Source organism: Trichosurus vulpecula, chromosome 6, assembly GCF_011100635.1.
Source record: "Trichosurus vulpecula isolate mTriVul1 chromosome 6, mTriVul1.pri, whole genome shotgun sequence".
Lineage (NCBI taxonomy): Eukaryota > Metazoa > Chordata > Mammalia > Diprotodontia > Phalangeridae > Trichosurus > Trichosurus vulpecula.
The window spans coordinates 31,583,099-31,609,291 of NC_050578.1; the positions used below are offsets into that span (position 1 = coordinate 31,583,099).

Consider the following 26,193-nt stretch of genomic DNA (forward strand, 5'->3'; position numbering starts at 1 on the left):
TTTTCTATTCAGCTCTGGTCTTTTCACTGAGAAATCTTGAAAGTCCTCTATTTTATTGAAAATCCATATTTTGCCTTGGAGCATGATACTCAGTTTTGCTGGGTAGGTGATTTTTGGTTTTAATCCTAGCTCCATTGACCTCCGGAATATCGTATTCCAAGCCCTTTGATCTCTAAATGTAGAAGCTGCTAGATCTTGGGTTATTCTGATTGTGTTTCCACAATACTCAAAATTGTTTCTTTCTGGCTGCTTGCAGTATTTTCTCCTTGATCTGGGAGCTCTGGAATTTGATGACAATATTCGTAGGAGATTTCTTTTTGGGATCTATTTGAGGAGGCGATCTGTGGATTCTTTCAATTTCTATTTTGCCCTGTGGCTCTAGAATATCAGGGCAGTTCTCCTTGATAATTTCTTGAAAGATGAAATCTAGGCTCTTTTTTTGATCATGGCTTTCAGGTAGTCCAATAATTTTTAAATTATCTCTCTTGGATCTATTTTCCAGGTCAGTGGTTTTTCTAATGAGATATTTGACATTGTCTTCCACTTTTTCATTCCTTTGGTTCTGTTTTATAATATCTTGATTTCTCATAAAGTCACTAGCTTCCACTTGCTCCAATCTAATTTTTAAGGTAGTGTTTTCTTCAGTGGTCTTTTGGACTTCCTTTTCCATTTGGCTAATTCTGCCTTTCAAGGCATTCTTCTCCTCATTGGCTTTTTGGATTTCTTTTGCCATTTGAGTTAGTCTATTTTTTAAGGTGTTGTTTTCTTCAGTATATTTTTCAGTATTTTTTGGGTATCCTTTAGCAAGTCATTGACTTGTTTTTCATGGTTTTCTCACATCACTCTCATTTCTCTTCCCAATTTTTCCTCTACTTCTCTAACTTGCTTTTCCAAATCCTTTTTGAGCTCTTCCATGGCCTGAGACCAGTTCATGTTTTTCTTGGAGGCTTTTGTTGTAGGCTCTTTGACTTTGTTGACTTCTTCTGGCTGTATGTTTTGGTCTTCTTCATCACCAAAGAAAGATTCCAAAGTCTAAGACTGAATCTGGGTGCATTTTCACTGCCTGGCCATGTTCCCTGCCAACTTACTTGACCCTTGAGTTTTTCAGTGGGGTATGACTGCTTGTAGAGTAATGAGAACTATGTTCCAAGCTTGGGGGGATGTGCCAGCTCTGCCACACCAGCACTCCTCCTTCCCCAAGAACCCCCAACCCAGACTGGACTTAGATCTTCAGCAGGCTCTGCACTCCTGCTCTGATCTGCTACTTAATTCCTCCCACCAGGTGGGCCTGGGACCGGAAGCAACTGCAGCTGTAGTTCTGTAGCTGCCCCACCTATGCTGCCCCGAGGGGTGGTGGCCCAATCCCGAACTCCTTCCACTCCCGCAGCTTTTCCCACTAACCTTCTCTGTTGTCTTTGGTGTTTGTGGGTTCAGAAGTCTGGTAACTGCTGCAGCTCACTGATTCAAGGTGCTAGGGCATCCTCCACCTGGCTCCTGGTCTGGTTGTTCCACGCCACCCATGCTGGGCTCTGCTCCACTCTGCTCTGCTCCGCTCCCAGCTCCGTGTGGGATAGACCTTATCCAGCCCAGAGACCATCCAGGCTATCCTGGGCTAGAGCCCTGCTTCCTTCTGCTATTTTGTGGGTTCTGCAGTTCTTCTCTTTTGTCTTTGGCGTTTGTGGGTTGAGAAGTCTGGCAGCAGCCACAGCTCACTGATTCAGGGCGCTAGGGCCTGCTCCACCCAGCTCCTGGTCTGGTTGTTTCGCACCGCCCACTCTGGGCTCTGCTCAGCTCAGCTCTGCTCTGCTCCCAGCTCCGTGTGTGAAAGACCTCACCCAGCAACCATCCAGGCTGTCCTGGGCTGGAGCCCTGCTTCCCTCTGCTATTTTGTGGGTTCTGCAATTCTAGAATTGGTTCAGAGCCATTTTTTATAGGTTTTTGGAGGGACTTGGAGGGGAGCTCATGCTAGTCCCTGCTTTCCAGCTGCCATCTTGGCTTCACCCCCCCACTGAGGTTTATTTATAAGGGGGTGATATAATCTATCTTTGGTGGCTAAAAGGAGGATGCACTGGAGTGGGGAAAGATCCATCAGCAGGCTATTGTGATAATCCAGGTATGAAGTGATGAGGGCCTGCACTAGAGTGGTGGCAGTGTCAAAGGAGAGAAGGGTGGGATGTATTGGAGAGATGCTGCAATGATGAAATCAATAGACCTTGGCAAAAGATTGGATGCAGGAGGTGAGAGATACTGAACATTCCAGGTTGTGAGCCTGAGAGACTGGCAGACTGATGTTGCTCTCTACATTAATAGGGAAGGAAGAAGGTGGAGAGGGTTTGGGGAGCAAGATAATGAGATCCATTTTGGATGTATTGAGTTTAAGATGTTTACAGGATATCCAGTTGTTTGGAAGGCAGTTGGAGATGGGCGACTGGAGGTCAACAGAGAAGTTGGGGCAGGATAGGTCACAGTGAGAATCATCAGAATAAAGATGGTAATTAAATCTAGGGAAGCTGATGAGATCACCAAGTGAAGTAGTATGGAGGTAGAAGAGAAGAGGGCCCCGGACAAAACCCTGAGGGGCATCCCCAGTTAGAGAGTGTGATCTTCAGGAGGATCCAGCAAAGAAGACAGAAAAGTAATGGTAGGAGGAGAACCACAAGAGAATGATGTCTTGAAAACCTGGAGAGAGTAGAGTATCGAGGAGGAAAGGGGACTGCTAGGTACCTTCTCCTGTCCACTGAAGGAAGAAGAAGATGAAAGTTGGTAGGGAGTAGAACTCCTGCTATACAGATTTGCCTTCCAACTCCTGCTACACAATCTCCTTCCTAATCTCCAGTCTCCTTTGAAAAGAGAAGAATTAACTTCCATTTGGTGATGAGCATTCTCAAACTTGGTCATACATGCACATTCCAGTGATTCTGAGTTCCCAATATGTCACCCCCCCAATTCCTTATTCCCATCCACCTCAAACCTCCCACCCCAAAGTTCCAAACAAATGCTGTGCCCTCTGGAATGCCTGTTTCATAAGCAACAAAGTTCCCCTCATCCTAAATCTTTTCTTCTCCAAGCAATCACCTAGCAATCACTGAGACCTGGTTCCTGTAATGACAATCTTCCTTACCACCTTTTCTAGGACCAGATTCACCTTCACTCATTTTCTTTGGCTCTCTGGTTGAAGGTGAGAGTTGTAATGTTTCTTGCTCCCCATTGTAACTTCCAGGTTCTCCCTCTGCCTCCATCACTCCTTATTTGACATTCATGCAAGTTATATCTACCACCCAATCGAAATCCTGGTAGCTGTTGTCTACAAATCTCCCAGTGACTCCCCTTCCTTTCTCAATGAATTTGCTACCTGGCTCATAATTTTTCTCTCCTCTCCAGCTCCTTCCAAATCCCCTCATACCAGGTGACTTCAACACGCATATTGACTCCCTCAAACAGTTTGAGGGAGTGAAAATCTCAGTTTCTCACCCTATTTACTTCCCATGAATTAAAAATTCCACCCCACCTCAGCCACACAGTCATATTCTTGATCTTGCCATCACCCAGAAATGCACCACCTCCATGGTCAAGAATTCCTTGTCTGACCATAATCTACTGACTCTCTACTTTTACCTCTGTCTTCCCTCACCAAATCCTACTCTTTTCCTACACAGTAATCTCCAATTCCTTCAGTCCTTATTTCTCTCCCAGGCCAACACCCCAGGACTAACCACTCTATTTTCTTTTTCCCATCTTGACCCCTTAGTAAGCCAATTCAACTCTACACTGGCTTCTTCTCGAGTCCCTAGCTCCATTATCACATTTCTTATTGTACTCTACCAAACTTTAGCCTTGGACCAATCCTACCATTTATTGTCTTTGCTCCTATACACATGCTTCTGAATGAAGGTGGGGAAAATCAGATAGCCGTTCTCAACCTAGTCCACTACAAATTTGTCACACAACTTCAACCGGGACCACATGGCTGCTGGATAATTCTACTATACCTCACTTATCAACTCATTATCCCATTCTCAACAGAGGCTCTTCCAAATTTTTTCATTCTTCTTCAAACATTCCATGGCTCCTTCTCTCCCAACCATGTCTGCTAAGAACTTTGCCTCGTATTTTACATGAAAAAATTGAGGGCATTTGCCATGAGTTCCCTCTTCTCTTCACTTCCTCATTTCGTATCACTCAGATGCCTTCTGCCACTGTCTCCTCCTTCACCCTTGTCTCATATGAAGAGGAGGCCCGATGCCTTACCATGGCAAACTGCTCTGTCATTTCCACTCTATCATTTATTTTCTTTTTTAAAAATATTTTCTTTTTTTCCAATTACATGCAAAAAATTTGTTTTTTATAATGGTGAATTCCAAATTCTCTCCCTCCCTCCCTCCTCTCTACCCTTTTTGCGAAAGCAAGTAATTTGATATAGGTTATACATGTGCAGTGATACAAAATATATTTCCATATTAGTCATGTTGCGAAAAAAACCACAGACCAAAAAAACCCAAGAAAAATAAAGAAAGTAAAAAAGTATACTTGATCTATATTCTGCCTCTATCAGGTCTTTCTCTGAAGGTGGATGGTATTTTTCATTGTGAGTCTTTTGGAATTATCTTAGATCATTGCATTGTTGAGAATAGCTAAGTCATTCACAGTTAATCATCATACAATATTGCTGTTACTGTGTACAATGTTCTTCTGGTTCTTCACACTTAACTTTGCATCAGTTCATGTAACTCTTTGCAGGTATTTCTGAAAGTCTCCTGCTCATTATTTCTTATAGCACAAAAGTATTCTATCACAATCATATGCTGCAACTTGTTCAGCCATTCCCCAATTAATGGGCATTCCCTCAATTACCAATTCTTGTGCCACCACAAAATATTTTGCTATAAATACTTCTGTAAAATAAGTCTTTTGCCCACCCTTTTTAAAAAATCTCTACAGGATACAGACCTAGTGGTGGTATTGCTGGGTCAAATGGTACACACTTTTATTTTTATTTATTTAATATTTTTAGTTTTCAGCTTTCATTTTTTAAAAAATCATTATTTATCTATTTAATATTTTTAGTTTTCAGCACCAATTTTCACAAGAGTTTGAATTACAAATTTTCTCCCCATTTCTACCCTCCCCCTCCACTCTGAGATGGCATATATTCTTATTGCCCCATTCCCCAGTCAACCCTCCTTTCTGTCAGCCCACTCCCCCCCATCCCCTTTTCCCTTACTTTCTTGTAGGTCAAGATAGATTTTTATGTCCCATTGCTTGTATATCTTATTTCCTAGATGCATGCAAAAACTTTTTTTTTTGAACATCTGCTTTTAAAATTTTGAGTTCCAAATTCTCTCCCCTCTTCCCTCCCCACCCACCCTCCCTAAGAAGGCAAGCATTTCAACATAGGCCACATGTGTATCATTATGCAAAACCCTTTCACAATACTCATGTTCCTGTCCTATCCCCATTTATCTAATTTTCTCCCTTGACCTTTTCAAAGGTGTTTGCTTTTGATTACCTCCTCCCCCTATCTGCCCTCCCTTTTATCATCCCCCCTTTTTTATCTCCTTCCTCCTTCTTTCCTGTAGGGTAAGATACCCAATTGAGTGTGTATGTTATTCCCTCCTCAAGTCAAATCCGATGAGAGCAAGATTCACTCATTCCCCCTCACTTGCCCCCTCTTCTCTTCCAACGAACTTTTTCTTGCCACTTTGATGTGAGATAATTTACCCCATTCTATCTCTCCCTTTCTTCCTCTGTCAATATATTCCTCTTTCATCCCTTAATTTGATTTTTTTTTAGATATCATCCCTTCATATTCAACTCACCCTGTGCCCTCTGTCTATGTGCTATGTGTGTGTGTGTGTGTGTGTGTGTGTGTGTGTGTGTATATTCCCTTCAGCTACCCTAATACTGAGGTTTCATGAATTATACACATCATCTTTCCATGTAGGAATGTAAACAAAACAGTTCAACTTTAGTAAGTCCCTTATGATTTCTCTTTCTTGCTTACCTTTTCATGCTTCTCTTCATTCTTGTGTTTGAAAGTCAAATTTTCTATTCAGCTCTGGTCTTTTTACTTTATCATATTTTACCTTGGAGCATGATACTCAGTTTTGCTGGGTAGGTGATTTTTGGTTTTAATCCTAGCTCCATTGACCTGCAGAATATCATATTCCAAGCCCTTCATTCCTAGGAGTTTTCTTTTTGGGGTCTTTTTCAGGAGGTGATGGGTAGATTCTTTAAATTTCTATTTTACCCTGTGGCTCTAGAATATTAGGGTAGTTCTCCTTGATAATTTCTTGAAAGATGATATCTAGGCTCTTTTTTTGATCATGGCTTTCAGGTAGTCCAATAATTTTTAAATTATCTCTCCTGGATCTATTTTCCAGGTCAGTGGTTTTTCTAATGAGATATTTCACATTGTCTTCCATTTTTTTCATTCCTGTGGTTGTGTTTTATAATATCTTGATTTCTCATGAAGTCACTAGCTTCCACTTGCTCCAATCTAATTTTTAAGGTAGTGTTTTCTTCAGTGGTCTTTTGGACTTCCTTTTCCATTTGGCTAATTCTGCCTTTCAAGCCATTCTTTTCCTCATTGGCTTTTTGGAGCTCTTTTGCCATTTAAGTTAGTCTTTTTTTTAAGGTGATGTTTTCTTCAGTATTTTTTGGGGTCTCCTTTAGCAAGTCATTGACTTGTTTTTCATGGTTTTCTTGCATCACTTTCATTTCTGGTCCCAATTTTTCCTCTACTTCTCTACCTTGCTTTTCCAAATCCTTTTTGAGCTCTTCCATGGCCTGAGATCAGTTCATGTTTTTCTTGGATGCTTTTGATGTAGGCTCTTTGACTTTGTTGACTTCTTCTGGCTGTATGTTTTGGTCTTCTTCATCACCAAAGAAAGATTCTAAAGTCTGAGTCTAAATCTGGGTGCGTTTTCACTGCCTGGCCATGTTCCCAGCCAACTACTTGGCCCTTGAGTTTTTCATCGGGGTATGATGGCTTGTAGAGTAGAGAGTACATTGTCCCAAGCTTGAGGGGATGTGCTGTTGTTTTCTGAGCTATTTCTACACAGCAAGCTCTGCCACACCAGTGCTCTTCCTCGCCCAAGAACCACCAACCAGGACTGTGACTCAGATCTAAGCAGGCTCTGTACTCCTGCTCTGATCTGCCACTTAATTCCTCCCAAGGAGTGGCCATGGGGTTGGAAGCAACTGCAGCTGTAGTTCTGTAGCTGCACCTCCTCTGGTGCCCCAGGGCGGTGACCAAACGGCAAACTCCCTTCGCTATGTCCCCACAGTTTTTTCCCACTAACCTTCTCTGTTGTCTTTGGTGTTTGTGGATTGAGAAGTCTGGTAAATGCCACAGCTCACTGATTCAGGACACTAGGTCCTGTTCCTCCCAGCTCCCAGTCTGGTTCGTCCAGGGCACGGCCCACGCTGGGTTCTGCTCCGCTCTGTTCCCAGCTCTGTGTGATACAGCCTACCCAGCGACCATCCAGGCTGTCCTGGGCTGGATCCCTGCTTCTCTCTGCTATTCCGTGGGTTCTGCAGTTCTAGAATTTGTTCAGAACAGTTTTTTATCAGTGTTTGGAAGGTCCTGCGGGAGAGCCCTAGGCAAGTCCCTGCTTTCCAGCCACCATCTTGGCTCCACCCCTCCCAATACATTTTATTTAGTTGTATATTCCCAACACTGAATAACTCCCCTTCTGAGGAAAGTTTAAAAATTGAAATTATGTTAGCTTAAAATATGCTAGGCCAACTCTGGAGCTTAGTAATTAATTGAATAATTACAAATCACAGTAAAGCATATCTTTACCATAGTCAATATCCATTTTTTAACCCAGTTTTTAATATAACCCCCCCCCCCACCCAGATCCATCCTGAAATATGGATAGACATAATTCCTTTACAAATTTTCACTTTTACTTAACTTCCTTGTACTCTTTAAAGTCCCCAAATCAACTAAAGAAAGATGGGGAAGGAGTGGCTCTTAAGAGCATATGGGTTTGTTGCTCCCCCACCCCTCTCATTTTCATACACACTAATTCTTTATACCAAACTAAAATATTTTTAGTTTCCCTTCCATTTGTCTGCCTCAGTTAGGGTGAGAAAGGGTCTCTCTCAAGTGCTAAAGAGAATTGATAAAGGTGAGTTGAAGAGGAGCACAGGATTATCTCATTCTGTCTCAATTTCTCTCTTTTTCTAATCTCAACCCAAACTACTTCAGGCATTTCAAATAAATGAAAAAAATTATACTCATCAATTCCATCCAGTTTTTCTGTACCTTAAAGACTAGAAGTTAAATGTCTAACAACTTAATCACATTCTAAACAGACCGCTGAATCCCTGATCATCCCATTCACATAATGCAGAAGACCTCTATCCCCCCTTATTTTTGCAGTTTTAAAACACTTTGCTTGATATCAGATACGTCGATTTAATACAAACATAAAATACAGATATCTAACCTTTAGGATCTAATTAAACCTTAATCGAAACCCTCAGCTTTCTTCTCCCTATCAGCCTTCACTTCCCCTGGGCTGCTTTGGCTCTGATTCCTTATCAACTCTAAAAAGGCTTTTCATGACTTAATTTTTAGTCTAATATTCCAACTTGACCAGTGATGGAACCAAAAAGAATCTTAATCTCCCACTGAAAGCCTAAAAATGGGAGTTCTTTCCCAATGTTCTCTTTCCCTAATTACAGACCTTAGAAATTTCTCACTCCAAACCATGAAACTTTTCTTAAACACACAGACAAAACATTAGACAAGACATTTACAAGGCAGCATGCATTAAAAAAAAAAAAAAAAACCACAACAATTTGGAAACCAATTTAGAATTTAAATTCAGACCAGTCAAAAGAAAACTCAGAGTTGTAATTTGCTCTGACATTTTTAGCCATTTTCAAAAGGATATCCTTCTCAGAGACCACTTCAAGATCTCTTCCTCTGCCCCAGCACTTATAACATGCTGGAATATTTCAAATTTTCCTTCCTAGGTCCCACACCCTAATGTTCACTTGAGGTTCCAAGTGAGACCTAATATAAGCCTCAAAATTCATCCAAGAAATATTCCTTTTAATGATCCTTAGGAGAACCTTCCCTCTTTTTTTCCCCAGGGGAATCCACCCCTTTCCAGGAGAATCCACTCCTTCTTGTGCCTTACCTAGGGCAGGAGAATCCACTCCTTTTTTCTTTCCAGGAGAATCCACCCTTTCTTTCTTCTTGGCCACTTTAATTAATCTGGTCCTGAGATTCTTAACAGTCTGCAAGCAAAAGTGTGGAAGCATGAAAACCATTTAAAATTAATGCGACACGTCTTTCTTGTACTCCACAACTTTTTGCTTGAAATGTTTTCAAATCTCGGGAGAGCCATCAAAATTGTTATAAATATACTCACATTGTCTAGGAATAAACAATACTCATTGCAAAGCCAGGAATGTCTTACATTTATTCTTTCTGGATAAATGGGTACGTCCTCTGAACAGAGTACAGGAGAGTACAAGGACTCAGACAAATGCCAGTCCTTTTATTGGCTCCTTATTCGAATCTCTCACCTGGCTCTTCATTGGCCAGATGCAAACCCCTGAACTGCCCCCTTCATGTCTCCCTCAAACAGTTCCTAAGCATGCTTACAATCCTCTAACCTTTAACCTGATTGGAAGCCTCCTAGATCACAGCTCTGATTAGAACCAGTCACCTGACTTATATTCTGCTGAAGCTGGGGTGGGGGGGGAGATATTTTCGACTCTGTGGAAACAAAACTCTTCCCATCATTTCCCACAAAGGATTTCTCTCCGAGTGGGCAAAGAGAGAACACCTATGCTGGGAAATGTAGATGATCTAAAAATAAAAGTTATAAATAAATAAAAAAATTAAATAAATTGATTTTTCCTTCAAATTTCAAAATTTAAACCATTAAATACTTAAGGTTCCTTAGCATCTTATCAGGGTTAACAATTGTGACTTTATAAGTAAACCTAGATGAGAAATAGACACCTCCCCACACTGCTTTGCAGAGGCTGGGGGGAGGGGTGGTCTATGGGTACAGAACAGTGGGTTCTAAAAAACGTATTGATTAACTTCGCTGAATTCATTTTTTTCTTCCTCTCTCCCTTTTCTTTTTTCTTTTTAATATGTTGTTATAGAAGATGGCTCTCCGGGAAGAGGAGAAGAAAGGATATGGGGAAAGTATTAGTGATATTAAAACAAAAGATAGGAATAAAAATTTATTTAAAAGACTAAGTAATCCTAGCATTTTAGCTTACATGTCCTATATGCTTAATAATTGATTCATAGTGCCATCCGATCATAGTATTTTGAGTTTTGAGGGGTCCCAGAGAACATATAGTTCAGCCCCTTCATTTTACAGATCAGGAAACTGATTCAGGGATATGACATTTACACAAGTAGTGAATATTATGGCTAAGAATCAAGCCCAGATTTTCTGACTCCAAGCACATTTCTATTTCTGCTATCTTGCAATAGCTCATATATTGAGGGCTAAACAAATACTTGTGGAATGAATGAGTTAAGTTGCTCAATTGTTCAGTTAACTATGTTAATGATGAAATTTGTGGTAAACTTGGATTTACTGCTTTTTTGTTTTTTAATTTAAGCACAGAGGAAGATATTCTCAAAACCAAGTGTTAAGTGCTGTGCCTGGCAATATTGAAAGACCACCTCTTCGGGAAAGGACTGTTATCTCCGAGCAATTTTCAAGGCCTAATACCACTCACACCTTCAGGGTAGGTTCTGGCTCTGATCAGAGATTCCTTTTCGGAATTCCTTTTTGTAAACATTGTAAACATTTCTTTCCCTCCTTTTCTCCCATCAGTCTGATACTCCTCACAAAAGGTCATTGACACCAATGGAATTTGTAAACCACACGTGGACAGGTCAGGGTTTCTTAACAGGTGAGTAAAGTTTTATAATTTAACACATTTCAAAATACTCAGAGTAGTGCTGATTAGTTCAAAACATTTTTTTGTCTTAGCCTATTGCTACCTGAGAGTCACATTTTTCTATTTTCTTTCTTTTTTTAATTTTCTCTTCCTTTTTAATCATGTCAAAGATACTTCTCCTCCAAAGAAAATGTAAAAATAACATTGACTGGTTGACTTAAATGAAACTTCTGGTTATTTTTTTTATTTTTAGTTTTCAGCATTCATTTTTTCTGAGATTTTGAGTTTCAGTTTTTTTCTCCCTCTCCAAGATGGCAAGCAATCTGATATAGGTTATACATGTGCAATCATGTAAACATATTTCCACATTAGTCATATTGTGAAAGAAGAAACAGAACAAAAAGGAAAAGCCACAAAAACCCCCAAAACAATAAAAAAGTGAAAATAATCTGCTTCGATCTACATTCAGACTCCATAGTTCTTTCTCAGGATATAGATAGCATTTTCCATCATGTGTCTTTCAGAACTGGAATATTGTATTGTTGACAGGAGCTAAGACAATCATAGTTGATCATTGCACAGTGTTGCTATTACTGTGTACAAAGTTCTCCTGTTCTGCTCACTTCACTCAGCATCAGTTCCTGTAAGTCTTTCCAGGTTTTTCTAAAATCCACTTGCTCATCATTTCTTATAGCACAATAGCGCTCCATTACATTCATATACCACAACTTGTTCTGCCATTCCCCAGTTGATGGACACTTCCTTAATTTCCAATTCTTTGCCACCATAAAAAGAGCTGCTCTAAATATTTTTGTACAAGTAGGTCCTTTCCCCTTTTTCATGAGAGTCACATTTTTCTGTGGGGCAGGAAGAACCAGTGCCAATTATTACAAAGGGCCATTTTATTTTAGGGGCAAAATTGTCCCATCTAGATATTCTGGGTAATCATTTTCATAAACAGTGAACAATTGCCTCCATTGGGAATATAACAATTACTCTAGTTTTCCCTTCTGATAGGTCTCTGAATTTATTGCTTTCCATCATCCTCTACTGACCTGAACTCTATGATTTGGTAGCATAGCATCTGGCTAGAGTTGGAGCCAGAGGCCATGGGTTCAGACCCCAGCTGGTTACTACACATGTAAAAAGTTGATCTTGGACAAATCAAGTAACCTCTCTGGACCTCAGTTTCTTCATCTGTAAAATGAGGGAATTAGACTAGATGATTTGAGGTATCTTTCATATTCTAATTCTATGATCCTATAAACCAAGAAAAACATAAGCCAGTTATTAAGGCATTAAATATATATTTTTATATGTTGGATAAAAAGAATGGCATAATGGATAAAGGGCTGGCTTTGAAGCCAGGAAGACCTGACTTTAAGCCCTGCCTCTGAAACCTACAGGTTGTGTGACCCAACTTCTTGGTACCTCAAAATGATCCTGGAAGATTATAAGGAGCAGAAAAAGATTCTGATCCGAACTTTTATAGACTTAGTTCTTTTCAGCAAATGCAAAGATCTAAGACAACTCCAAAAGACTCATGAAAGAACTTGGGATTCTGAATGCAGAGTGAAGCAGACTATTTGCTCTCTTTTTTTGTTTTGCTTTGTTTTGTCTTTCTCGTGGTTCCTCCCATTTGTTCTAACTCTTCTTTACAACATGACTACTGTGAAAATATGCTTAATGTGAATGTATATGTAGAGCCTATATCAGATTGCACACTATCTTGGGGAGGGGGAAGGGGAGAGAGGCAGAGAAAATTTAAAACTCAAAAGCTTATGGAAGTAAATGTTGAAAACTAAAAATTACAAAAAAAGATTCTAGTCTGAGTTTGTAGAGGGAATTTCTTGCCTAGGAGTTCTCTCTGCCAGTAAGATTCTAGGATTAGTCCCTAACTCTATCTGTATGTATATATGGATAACTAATTAATTTTTCTGACCATAGCATGCCACATGAAATACTACCATTCCATATAGAGTATGGTTATATGAGTATTTTTCTGGTGGATAAATACCTTTAAGTATTTATACGATTTCAATTTAAGCCGTTTAGGCTGGACATCTTTCTAAAGATGGATCAAACATTTTTTGCCTTAATAAATAGATAACAATAAACAGAAACTTTGATATGTGTTATAAATATATTCACATTGTCTAGCAATAAACTATGCTCATTGGGAAGCCAGGAAGGTTTTAATTACATTTATTCATTCTGAATAAATGGGTACATCTCCTGAACAGAGTAGGAGAGTACAAGGACTCAGACAAACACCAGTCCTTTTGTGGACTCTCAATTCAAATCTCCCACCAGGCTCTTCATTGGCCAGATGTAACCCCCTGACTGCATACGGCATGGCCTCCTCAGATGGCTCGTTAAGCATGTGTACATGCTTACAGGTGTACGCCTGATCAGAAGCTTGGTCTCTGCTAGATCACAGCTCACCTGACTTACAGCTAGATCACAGCTCACAGTCACCTGACTTACATTTTGCTATCACCATCCTGTGGAAACAAAATTGCTTCCACCATTTCTCACAATATGTAACTTAATAATGTGTGGAGGGGGGCAGCTGACGGCACAGTGATTGGGGTGCCACGCCTAGAATCAGGAAGCCCTGAGTTCACACACTTAGTAGTTGTGTGACCCTAGGCAAGTCACTTATCTCAGTTCACCTCAGTCACTTCAACTGTAAAATGAAGATCAAATGAGATAACACGGTTATCCCTTCCACATCGAAGGGGTTAGGGGCATGGCATGGCACCTCTACGATCTGGAAAATCTATGTAAAATTTTTTGGCCCTCTCTTTGTACCAAAGAAGAAGTCTGAATTTTTTCTTTTTCTTTTTCTTTTGTTTTTTACAGTACTTTTTTTTGGTAAAATTTGGGTTGCTATTATACAATGTAATACTATATTATACATATTATTTGTATACAATATAATATATGCATATATGTACAATATGACCATACTATACATATATTTTATGAATTTCTGAGTTTTGAAACTTTTTGTGTCATCTGCTGGCCTTTGTGTGTTGTCTGAAGTTTCTGTAAAACTGCCCCAAATTCCCATGTAATTTCTTATGTGACCTGCGATATACTGAAACAATGATGGGGAAAGTTGCAATGTGGAAGGGATAACTGTATTTGTAAAAGTGCTTAACACAGTGCCTAGCATATAGTAGGTGCTATATAAATGCTTATTTCCTTCCCCCTTAATACTCTAAGAATTTACATTTTAATCATTTTGGATAGTCCTTCCACTGATGAAAATCTCAGTACCCCTATAAAGAACTCAATAGATTGTCTATGAAACTTGCATAGCCTTAATGGTTGTCCCACTGAAGCTCACCTGGTGCTGAGCTCTCCACACTCAGAATACTAATATTCAGTGCTGGCAGGAGTCTCCACATTGGAAGTTTCCCACTGTCAAACAGTCAACAAGCGTTTATTAAGTGCCTATGATGTACCAGCCCTGCGATATTGTGTGTACCCATACCGATGAAATGAGGCCAGGACAAAAAAAAGAATTCACTTTATCATCACAGTTCTTCAGTAAAAATGTTAATTATATTAAATCATGGACTTTGGAGAGAAAAACCAAACCTACATAAACCTTAGTTAACCTCTTTTTTGATATAGTTGTCTTTTCTTAGACTTTTCCTTGTATTTGTGATTTCAGGTTCACAGCATCTACCTAAATCTTATCAAAGAAATACCTCATCTTCAAGAAGGAGATTTCCAGTGGCTTCCTGATACGACTTGGCTGGTCAGTCACTATATTCAGTGAAATCTGTCAAGTGTCAACTTACTCTTTATTACTTGAGAAGTAACAGCAAGTATTATGTTATCTTGATGTGTCCTTTTGTCTCCTGGTCCTAGAGGCAGGACCCTTGGAGAAAACCAGTCATAATAAACATGTCCATTTTTAACTGGAACGTGCCGTAACTTTGCATCACCAGTAAGACATAATCCAAATATACACACAGACTTTCGGGGTATGGGATGCATTTGTATTGTTCTGCTTCTTATGCTCAAAGATATGACCTATGTGGACTTGGGCGAATCACTTAATCCCTCTGACTGTGATCTATTATTTTAAAGCTGTTGGTTGACCTTTATTCTGATTCATGTACAAAATGTGTGATTTTTTAAAAATGTGTGATTTTTAAAAAGACAACAAACCAGCTTTGTAATTTTTTATCTGAATATACCTACTGTTTTCTCATCACAGCATAATTCCATTAAAATTTTATAGAATTTCTCTCTTTAAAAAGACTCATCTACCTTTGATGAACCTCAGAGATCTGTGACATCATCAGTAGGAGTGCTTTTCCGCCAGTATAAACCAGAATCATTACTCATTCTAGTAGATAGTCTTTGTGAGTCATTCCGGCCACAAATCCTCATCTCCTGGTGTCCAACCTCCTAGTGAAGAGCCCCTTTGAAATTAATCAAGTAGGTCTTTAGGGGCAGACACCATTTCTGCCAGCAGATCTATTCTCAAAACCTTTCCAGATTAGAAGAACCTGCCAGAGCTTACCCTCTGATGCATTCAGGAGTTATAGGTCCCTAGCTTATGACTGTGAAACCTCAGAAGAAGACTTCAGTGGTGACCATGTATGACAAGTTTTTAATTTTTTTTTAAAGAGACTCAAAACATATATCCATTTAAGAAAGTTTATAGTGGCTAGTTACAAAGACTATTTTTTTTTTTACCATTTTTCTTTTCTTCTTCCTGTTTAGGATGCTATACTTATGTCCAATGAGGTTTTTAAAAATTATTATCTTTTTTTTTGTATCCATTGTCTCTCCCATCCATCTCTGAGAAGCTTTCCCTAATAACTAAGAGAGGAAAAAACCCAACCCAGTAAAATTTATCAACACATCAACCAAGTCTGTCATTACACATTCAGTTTTGTACATCTATAACTCCCCACTTCTTTTTTTTTTTGGAGGGACGAAGGCAGGGCAGTTGGAGTTAAATGACTTGCCCAAGGTCACACAGATAGTAAGTGTGTCAAGTGTCTGAGGCCACATTTGAACTCATGTCCTTCTGATTCCAGGGCCGGTGTTCTATTCACTGCACCACCTAGCTGCCCCATATAACTCCCTACTTCTGCAAAGAATGGAAGGAGTTTTACTCTTATATCTCCTCTTTGGGGCCAAACTTAGTCATGATTACATGGCAGCATTCAGTTTTGATGCTTGTTTTCATCGTCATTCTATCTTTTTATATTGCTAACGTCATTGCATCTATTGTTTTCCTGGTTCTACTTAGTTCATATTGGTCTTGGTCTCTATGCCATGGGCATATGTTGTGGGCTAGGAAATTAGTGGAATTGGGGAGGTGTAAGTTAATTCCCTACATTTCCACAATACCAACCAAGACTGTTGTAAGCAAGGAAAGCTATGGTGAAGACTTGGGGCAGCTTGAGTTCACTTTGCCATGAGGTGGATTGATCTAGGACCCACATTTCATCACCTTGCAGGAGAAGAGTATTGTATACAAGTATTGGTTTAGATTTTGGCAGGGAGCTCCAGTGACCCCAGGGAAGCTTCTTGCCTGCTGCTATTAATCTCTTTGCTGGTGATTCTGTTCTCCCCAAACTGCTCTTGAATGACTTTAGAAACTGTATTGGAATATATTTTAGGAAAAGGAGTGTTTGTTTGAACCCTTGAGCTATGAATGATCTATTGCATCAGAGACAAACCACAACCAGGACATTCTCTGTATCTTTTGTTATCACCATCACTTATGACATAGTAATATTCCATAATGTTCATGTACCACAATTTGTTTTGTGATATCACCCTTGGTTGGCATCCAATTTGTTTCCAACTTTTCGTTATTATACATTACTGTATAATAACAGTACTATGTATGTGTTATGTAATACACACATGTGTGTGAGTATTATTGTGAGGTAGGTGTCTGCACTTTAGTGCAGTACAATCATGAGCACCATTAGTAAGAATTATCTATATGTGTATGTTTGTATGTATATGTATTATATATATGTGTATACATATGTATATATGTGTGTATATATCTACATCATCTATCTATCTACCTATTTATCTATATATGTTAAGTAGTATTAAACATATGCCACAAAGAGGTCACCATGTAGATATAAAGATGGAAATGTCACATGCCAGGAGCACAAGGAATATACTGACCCTTCTAACCATGTGAGCTGGGGTGAGTAGACAGATTGGTTTCCAGTGGAGAGAGTTGTAAATGATGTGATGTTCTCAAGGGATGTTTAGATTTCTAATAAAGTGAAGTGATGTTTGGAATGTTGGATTAAAAGTATCAGAATGAATGCAATGGAAACAATCAGTATGAAGAATACAGAGTCCTAGAAAGACTTGAATGAACTGATACAAAGTAGAGTAAACAGAATCAAGTAACCAGCATCCGTAATGACTGACAATGTAAATGGTGGCCATCTAGGTGGCACAGTGGATAGAGTACTGAAATCTTTCCTTAGACACTCATTAGCTCTGTGACCCTGGGCAAATCATCAATCCTCTCTTAGCTTCTCTTTTCCCATCTGTAAAATAGAGTGATAATGGTAGTGCTTACCTCCCAGGATTGTTGAAAGAATCAGATTACAGATAGAAGATGCTTTTGAACCATAAGCTCTTTAATACCCTAGTTTCTCTTTCTAGGATCCCCCAGACTGAGTAGAATAGAAAGAAAGGGCATTAGAATATGTGGAAAATACAGAATTGGGGTTCTGGTATAGACACGTATTTGACCGATAGTTGAAGATCCATGTTTTAGTAGGAAAGCTAAGTCCAGGAAATTTTTTTCCATACTTAACTCCTGGGGGTGGGGAATTCGAACCAAAGCACTTGGGGAATATTCATACATTAATTTTGGTGATGATGCTGACAGAAATGTTTTTAGAAGAAATATGATTCTTAAATTAAGAGATTAATTATCAAAATGAAAGTCTCCTGGGAATTTCCAGGGGCCTTGGATTCAAGAAGATTTGGGTTCAATTCCTGTCTCTGCCACACACCAGAAGTGTGACCCTGGACAAGTCCCTTCCCTGATCAGTGGCCCAGGAAACTCTCTACAACAAATTCTTAACCTTTTTTGGTGTGTGTCATTGACTTCTTTGGCCTTCTGGCAAAACCTATTGACTCCTCAGAATAATGTTTTTAAATAACTGAACAAAATGATAATTTTTTACCCATTTTACCCATCCAATGTCACAGATCTCCTGAAATCTACCCACAGACCTCTTCTTTGGATCCCAGGTCAAGAAACTAGACTTTGAGATGGAAGAGCAAATACCAATCTTCATTGGTAGAGAAAATTCCCTCCCTGGGAACTCTGTGCATGGATGAAATCAGAAGGCCAGAAAAAAACAAATATACATTGAGACACGGAGTCTAGTGCATAGAAGTTATTGTTGAGATGTTCCCTTGACCTTGTTGTGTGTGCTACTGTAGCCCTCCCCCTCTCAAAGAAGCTTGGCATGCCTCTGTGAGGCCCCCCTCTTTTCCAAAGCAGCTTGGATATTTTGGAATGAGAAAAGGGTAATAACTTCTAAGGTAAGAAAGGTTTCATTTCAGTGATTTTTTAAATATGTTTTTAACTGATACTCCTATCTTTCTTTTTATATTATTAGGTCTTCCCAATGAGTACCACCTCCCCAGTAGAACTCTCCCTTATAACAAATATGTACAATCAAGCAAAACAAGTCAATATATTGGACATGTCAGAAAACATATGCTTCATCTTGTACCTATTGCCCACCACCTCTTTATTCATAGGCAGGGAGCATGCTTCCCTACCAAGTGCTTTGGAGTCACAATTAGGCTGCTTTGACCAGAGTTTTGAAGCCTATCAATGGTGTATATGTTTGCATAAATTGTGGGGATCATGTAATTTGTTCTGGTTCTGGTCACTGCCCTCTACATCAATTCACATGAGTCTTCTTAAATTTCTTGAATTCTTCATATGTGCCGTTTCTCGTAACATAATAATGTGTAGCTAGACAGTGGATAGAGTGCTTGAGTCAGGAAGAACTGAGTTCAAATCTGGCTTCAAACACTCACTAGCTATGTGAGCCTGGACAAGTCACTTAACCTCTATTTGCCTTAATCCACCGGAGAGGAAATGGCAAACCACTCCAGTATCTTTGCCAAGAAAACCCATATCAAGTCATGAAGAGTCGGATACAAGTGAACAATAGCACAGTGATATTACTTGGGGCACCCAGGTGGTACAGTGGATAAAATGCTGGGCACGGAGTAAAAAAGACGTATTTTCATGAGGTCAAATCTCACGTCCAATACGAACTAGCTGTGTGACCCTGGACAAGTCACTTAACCCTGTTTGCCTTAGTTCTTCATCTGCAAAATAAGCTGGAGAAGGAAATGGCAAACTATTCCAGTACCTCTGCCAAGAAAACCCCAAGTGGGTTCACAAAGAGTCAGACACAACTGGAAAATGACTTAACAATGACAAAAACACTCTCTTACATTCATATATCACAATTTAGAGAACCCATGAATTTAAATTGTGGCCCAGGCTCTTTGAAATGCCTAATGCAAATTGGGTAACAATTTTAAAATATTAGCTACTGTTAATAGTTAATTTAAAAGCTATGTATATTAGGTACTTTGCAAAAAGAGAAAGGAGCATTTTCGAAGATAAAACAAAGGGTTGAGTCTTTGAAGACCTGACAGTCTCTAACAAATGAAATTACAGCTTTCCAGTTATTCACCTGTTTCCTACTTGTATAAAACAGACATGTCTTTCTAAGGTGCCATGAGACTGAAAAATAAGTCAACTAATATTTACATTAGTTGGCATAATTTAAATTAGTTGGACAAGAAATTGGACTCTTTGGAACAAGGATGTCATGTAAACAGCAACCAGGAGAATGTTGTTCACAGTAACAATGGTATTGTTTGATGAAGAACTGTGAACGACTTAGCTATTCTCCGCAATACAATGATCCAAGATAATCCCAAACCACTAAAGATGAAGCATACTATCCACCTGTGGAGAAAGAACTGATATTGATTAAATACAGACTGAAGCATGCTGTTTTCCACTTTCGTTTCTTTTCTTGTACAAAATGACTAATATGGAAATGTTTTACATAATTGCACACGTACAATCTACATCAATTGCTTAGGGACGGGGGAGGTTAAAGAGGGAGGGAAGGATAGAATTTGAAACTCAAAACTTTAAATAAAAATGCTAAAAAATAAAAAAAGAGAGTACTTGGGACAGTGTTTCATAAACCAACCACTAACAAATCATCAATTCACCCCAAGGGATTTTTATTCTAAGGAAATTAATGATGTGCTTTAATTCTTCTAAGATATAGTTTTATATTTCAATTACTAGCTATATTGTATAATTTCCATTGTTTTATCTCGGAGGAGAAGAGAAGGCCTTTGGACATAATCAGACAGATCAACAGTGAGAGTGGGGGCAGGGGAAGAGAAAAGGGAAATAAAACAATGAAATGGCACCATGAACTATTGGGTTTATTTTTAAGGAAAATAATTATGCCGATGTATTTTGAAAAGGTAGCTATACAAATTAAGATACATAATTCATTTTCATGGCATCGTATTCAGTTTGTGTAACATTGTATACAACTTGTATAACATTGTATACAGTTTGTATAATATATTTAATTCTCAATTTTTTTTCTTATGGGCAGAGATCATTGCCAGTTGTCTTTGTTTCTAAATTTCTTAACAAATTATAAATAGACTGGAAGGACAGAGCTTGCCAAAACCAGTGAAATTTTAAAACAATGCCCTTTTTGCTTTCATTAAGTCTATGCAATCTGGATATTTTATGGCTTGTAAAGTTGGTACATTTATTTATGGTATTCTAGGCTAGGTGGGTTAAGGTTGGTCCCCTGGTAGTTTAGGTTCAATAATTAAAATAAAATGAAGCAGTTCAACACTTAACAAAAGATTTACTTAGCCATGGAAGCAGAAAGATATTTAACAATGATATGACTCATAGAAGTACAATGAATTGATTCAGCTGAAAAAAAACTTCAAGCTTCTGGGTTGCCCATTATAGCCCAACAGACAAGCTTCAGAGAAAGACTGGAGATCATCATGGCTTATACACAAGCAACCAAGAACTGAGGTTAATAGCTAGAACCTTTTAGTCCACAGAGCTAATCAAATTTCAAGCACAGCTTCAATACTTTTAAGGAAAAGCTAACCTAACTTGCATGGGGGCTAGAGGTTAGGATATTGCTTGGACCATATGTGGCTATGTGGCTCCCCATGTTAGTCCCAAATGGTTCACCTGTTTAAGAATCCCCAACTGTGGCAGATATGCTGATAAAGACTGAAAAATTAAAGCATATATAGATAAGAATATATAAAAATGCTATAGCCTCTAGTGAATACCACCACTGTAAAAGTGGCCAGAATGACTGATTTAACATTTTTCTTCACTGGGAATAAAATGAAAACTGTTTTTTTGCTTATTATAGGGGGTAGCCATTATTTTTTAGATACTTTTAGCACAGCGACCAATGTGTGACTCTTACATTCAGCTCTGAAGTGAACTGAAGTCTATCTGTCCATCTGTGCATCAATAAAATGCTTTTTTTTTTTTGCATTACGGTCTCTTTGTAATGATGACTACTCACTCCCCACTAGAACTCTCCCTCTGAGAGCTTCCACTTACATTAGGGAACTGGGTCCCCAGAGGACAAAATGACTGCTGCTCCACTCCAACATCTAGGGGAAATCTTAAGGGGCAGGAGAGTTTCTAGTACTGTCTATTGGCCCCCAATCTCATGTGTTTCTCAAAATCCCGGCAGTTTTTGTCAAATAGTGAGTTCTCATTCCAGAAGCTGGGGTCTTTGGGTTTATCAAACAGTAGATTACTATTGTCGTTAACTACTGTGTCTCGTATATCTAACCTATTCCACTGATCTGCCCCTCTATTTCTTAGCCAGTACCAAGTTGTTTTGATGATTATTGCTTTATAATACAGTTTTAGATCTGCTATGGGTAGGCCACTTTTCCTTGCATTTCTTTTCATTAATTCCCTTGATATTCTGGATTTTTTGTTCTTCCAGATGAATTTTATTATTTTTTCTAGCTCTATAAAATAATTTTTGGTAGTTTGACTGGTATGGCACTGAATAAGTAAATTAATTTAGATAGAATTTTTATTATGTTAGCTTGGTCTACCCATGAGCAACTGATATTTTTTCAACTATTTAGATCTGACTTTGTGTGAAGTGTTTTGTAATTGTGTTCATATAGCTCCTGGCTTTGTCTTGGCAGGTAGATTCTCAAATATTTTATATTGTCTACAGTTACTTTAAATGGAATTTCTCTTTATCTCTTGTTGTTGGACTTTATTAGTAGTATATAGAAATGCTGATGATTTATGTGGGTTTATTTTATATCCTGCAACTTTGCTAAAGTTGTTAATTGTTTCAAGTAGTTTTTTCAGTTGATTCTCTAGGACCCATCATATCATCTGCAAATAATTATTCCTCAAAATCAATTAGCCAGCCAGAGTTAATAAGGGTTTAGAGAGGAATATTTGCTGAAATGGTATAATTGGTACAAAAACATCCCTCCAATAGTCTGAGACATTCTCCCAGAATAAAGTAAAAGAAGATTGGAAAGCTAGGAGGGGGCTTTGTAGGAGAAATAGAGGATTTTATATTTGATCCTGGAGGTAATACAGAGCCACTGGAGTTTATTAAATGGAGTGGGGGAGGTGATATGGTCAGATCTTCTCTTTAAATTAATTTCGAAGCTGAATGGAGGATGACCTGGTGAGGGAAAAGACTTGACTCAGGGGGACCAACCAGGAGGTTGCTGCAGTAGTCTAGGTAGCAGGGAATCAGGGTCTGCATCAAGGCAGTAGTATCAGGGAAGAGAAGGGGGCACATAAAAGATACGTGACATCAGTTGGGGTTGGAGCATGTGCAAAATACCCCTATTATGTACAATACAATACAATAAAACAAAAATTTATTAAGCCCATACTATGTGCCAAGCACTGTGCTAAATGGTGGGGGATACAAACAAAAAAAAGATAGTCCATGAATTCAAGGAGTTTACAACCTAATTGGGGAAAACAACAAAAGGGAAGCCTAAAGATGGGGTTGGGATGCAGGAGAAGCATATGGGGCATGGTAATGGTGGAGGAGTCAAGTCCAAAGAAGGCAAAACTACTGGCAAAAGAAGAGTTGGCTGGGCTTCTGAGCCCTCTTTATATGGAGGTTTGGGAGAAGTTTTTTGCTCTGCCCTGTAGAGGCAACTGAAGATGCCAATGAGATATGGCTTCCATGCAATCTTCATGACAATGAGTTTCCTGGTGATGAGCTTCTCTTGGGAGGGGTAGGGGATGATGATTAAATGATTGTGGAGTCAAATCTAAGGAGTATAATGTGATGAATAACAGACAAGTATAATACAGTTTGTGTGCCTCATTCCATACCTCAAGTCTACCCCTTGTCCTTTGAGAGATGGGACATGAGCCTTTCTCAGAAAGAGATTCTCTTACCTCGTGAAAGCCAGTTCTGGAGTTCTGGGCATCTAGCGTAAAGTGGCCCCTTTGAGGATGAGGTGGCAGTGATCTGTTTTAAATCTCTGAGTGGATGGGCATCTGGAACCTGCAACTCATCAACTGATTGACTCACTACTCACAAGACATGAATGCAAGCACTTCTGACTTACTTAGCAGCAGAAAATGCTGGTTGGTTAACTGAGCTAGAAGTCCCCAAAGAAGATTGAAAAAAAATCTGCAGGCAACTTCGGATGACATAAGATCTCATTGTTCCATCTGTAAACTGACAGGGCTTCATATTTTTGCCTTTCCCTGTCACTGCTCTCTCCTTTTGCCCTGGTATATACACCTTGCATATTTTGCCATGGAGTAGGAAAGGATCCATTAATATGACTTAAAATCCCCCTGACTCCCCACCACAAAGTATTATCACTATTATTCTTACTATTAAAGATGGCTTCGATGAAAAGTTTTCAGTTTGAAAATTGCCAAAATGAATCTTAATTTCAATCTATTTCCCTGGCATCCCTTTTGCCTAAAGCAGGGCCTCCAGGCCACATGTGGCCCTCTAGGTCCTCAAGTGTGGCCCTTTCACTGAATCCAAACTTCATAGAACAAATTCCCTTAATAAAAGGATTTGTTCTGTAAAACTTGGATTCAGTCAGCAGGCCGCCCCCAAGGACCTAGAAGGCCTTCATGCCACAGGTTCTCCACCCCCTGGCCTAAAGTTTTAAAAGGTAGATTATGGAATCAAAGCTAAAAAGGAACCTTAGAAGCCATTGAATCTAATCATTCATTTAGCAGATCAGGAGACTGAAGGACAGAGAGGTTAAATGACACACAGGTTTACACAGCTAGTAAAGCCTTGGGGGAGGGGATGGATTTGAACTCAGGGCTTCCTGACTCAAGGTCTAGTTACCACACTATGATGCTTTTCAAAGTGAGTAAGGGCACTTGCTCCTGGGAAGTGAAACATTTCTTAAGCTATTAACAGTCTTTCACAAGTGAAGTGTAATTGAACTACCTGAGAGAGATCTCCATTGGAAGGTTAGGGAAGGAGGGGAGAGCTAGAAATCAGAAATCATGGCTCTGGAGGAGAAAAATGGGAAGGCGGAGCATCCTACTTCTCAGTTTTGCCTATGACTGGACCAACTGTATGGATAATCAGAAATGATCACTTAGTCTTTGGTACAATGTATATTTTCTTTCTGGCTTCCTTGAGTCAGGAAGCATCTCCAATCCTGCCCAGTATTCTTGGTGGCCCACTTTAGGAAGGACATCAATTAGATGGAGAGTATTCTGAGTGAAGAGATTCCCATTCATGTTCTACAGAGATCAGTGGAAGGAAATAGGAATAATTAATCAGGAGAAATGAAAAATCAGGGAGAACATGATAATTTTTTTGATTAAAACACTGAAGAGAAAATAGATTAGCTCTGCTTAGTCTTAGAGGACAAAATTAGTTTCTATGGCTTTAGTCTTGGAGAAGCCCAATTCTAACTGGGCTGGGTCTGCCTCAGGGCAGATCCCTGGTGGTTTATGTTTGATAGTGGGACAGAATTAGACACTCATAGCAGTTAACAAAAGGAGATTTGTTAGCCCTAGCAGAAGGCCCCTCAATAAGCATAGGCACTGAGGACACCTTCAATTGAGTTGGCTGAGTGAAGCTCCCTTGCCCAAGCTAGCCATAGTGGTCTGACAGCCAAGCATCAGCAAGGGTGCCTGGGGTACCTCATGGATGTTGTGTACTTGAACAACCAAGAAGCGATTTCAACAGCTTGATCCTTTGGTCCCCTGAGCAGCAACCAAGTCATGAGAACGGTCTCAACACTTTTTAAAAGAAAAACCAGCCTAGCTTGCTTGGAGTCAGGGAGTGGGATATTACACCCTCTATGCTCCTAGCAAAGTGGTCCAGGGAAGTCTATGCCTGCTCACAGCCCTCCCTCACTCAAATCGAAGTCAACTGCAAGTCATGTCATCATTTCCCTGATGTCATGGTCCCCTTCAAGAATGAAAGACAAACACAACGCCTGCTCTAAAGTGGGAGCCAGCAAAGCTGGGCTGCTAAACAAGAAAACAAGATCACAGATTGTTTAGGTTCCACCACAGGTTCACCTGGGCTACTCAGCACTATGAAATGCACATTTGAAAAAAGATCTGGTTGATCTGATCAGTACAGATAATAGAACCACACAGTTCATAGAAAAGTCATTCATAGGAATACTACAGCATTTGGAAGTGTGCAAAAGGAGGGAGTCCCCAACGTAGCATTTCTGAGGGTTTTAGCTAGAGAAGTTCCTTTAGAGGCTTTTGGTTGAGAGCCTAGAATTTCAAAGTATTCTTGGTCTAGTGAGGTTTTCATAGGTGTTCTGGGCTGACTGTGGAATAGCCCCAGGGGGACTGTCATTTGACCCTAAGAAAATCAATGAATCAGCTGTGTCACAATTCCAACCTAGACATTATAGCCAATCCTGGGACTTGTTTGCAACAGAACTACACCCAGCCATGCACTCCCTAACACTCTGACTCCTTCCTCTGCTGTGTAACCTTCCAAGTCCCACTGCAGGTGTTAGCCCTCCAGGGGCAGTTATAACCTAAACTAACTGCCACCCGCAGTAGTAGCACAGGTGTCCTTGGGGAAATTCTACTCCTCCTCCAGTCCTCCCTTTCACCTTATTACTTCTGAAGGAACCCCTTGAAAGGATCACACTGAGTTCACTAACTCAGCCACTGCAGGTGAGCAAAAACCT

At 39.5% G+C, this 26,193-nt stretch overlaps 1 protein-coding gene across 2 annotated transcripts in view; it reads left to right on the forward strand.

Annotated features, from left to right (window-relative positions):
* Positions 1–14,834, forward strand: part of FAM149A (family with sequence similarity 149 member A) — a 91,752-nt gene extending 76,918 nt beyond the window's left edge. For both annotated transcript variants that reach the window (XM_036764826.1, XM_036764827.1), the window contains 3 exons: positions 10,609–10,737; positions 10,827–10,905; positions 14,579–14,834. In XM_036764826.1, the coding sequence (XP_036620721.1) occupies positions 10,609–10,737; positions 10,827–10,905; positions 14,579–14,652 (282 nt within the window). In that variant the 3' untranslated portion in view covers positions 14,653–14,834. The remainder of the gene's footprint in view (positions 1–10,608; positions 10,738–10,826; positions 10,906–14,578) is intronic.
* The last annotated feature ends 11,359 nt before the right edge of the window (positions 14,835–26,193 follow it).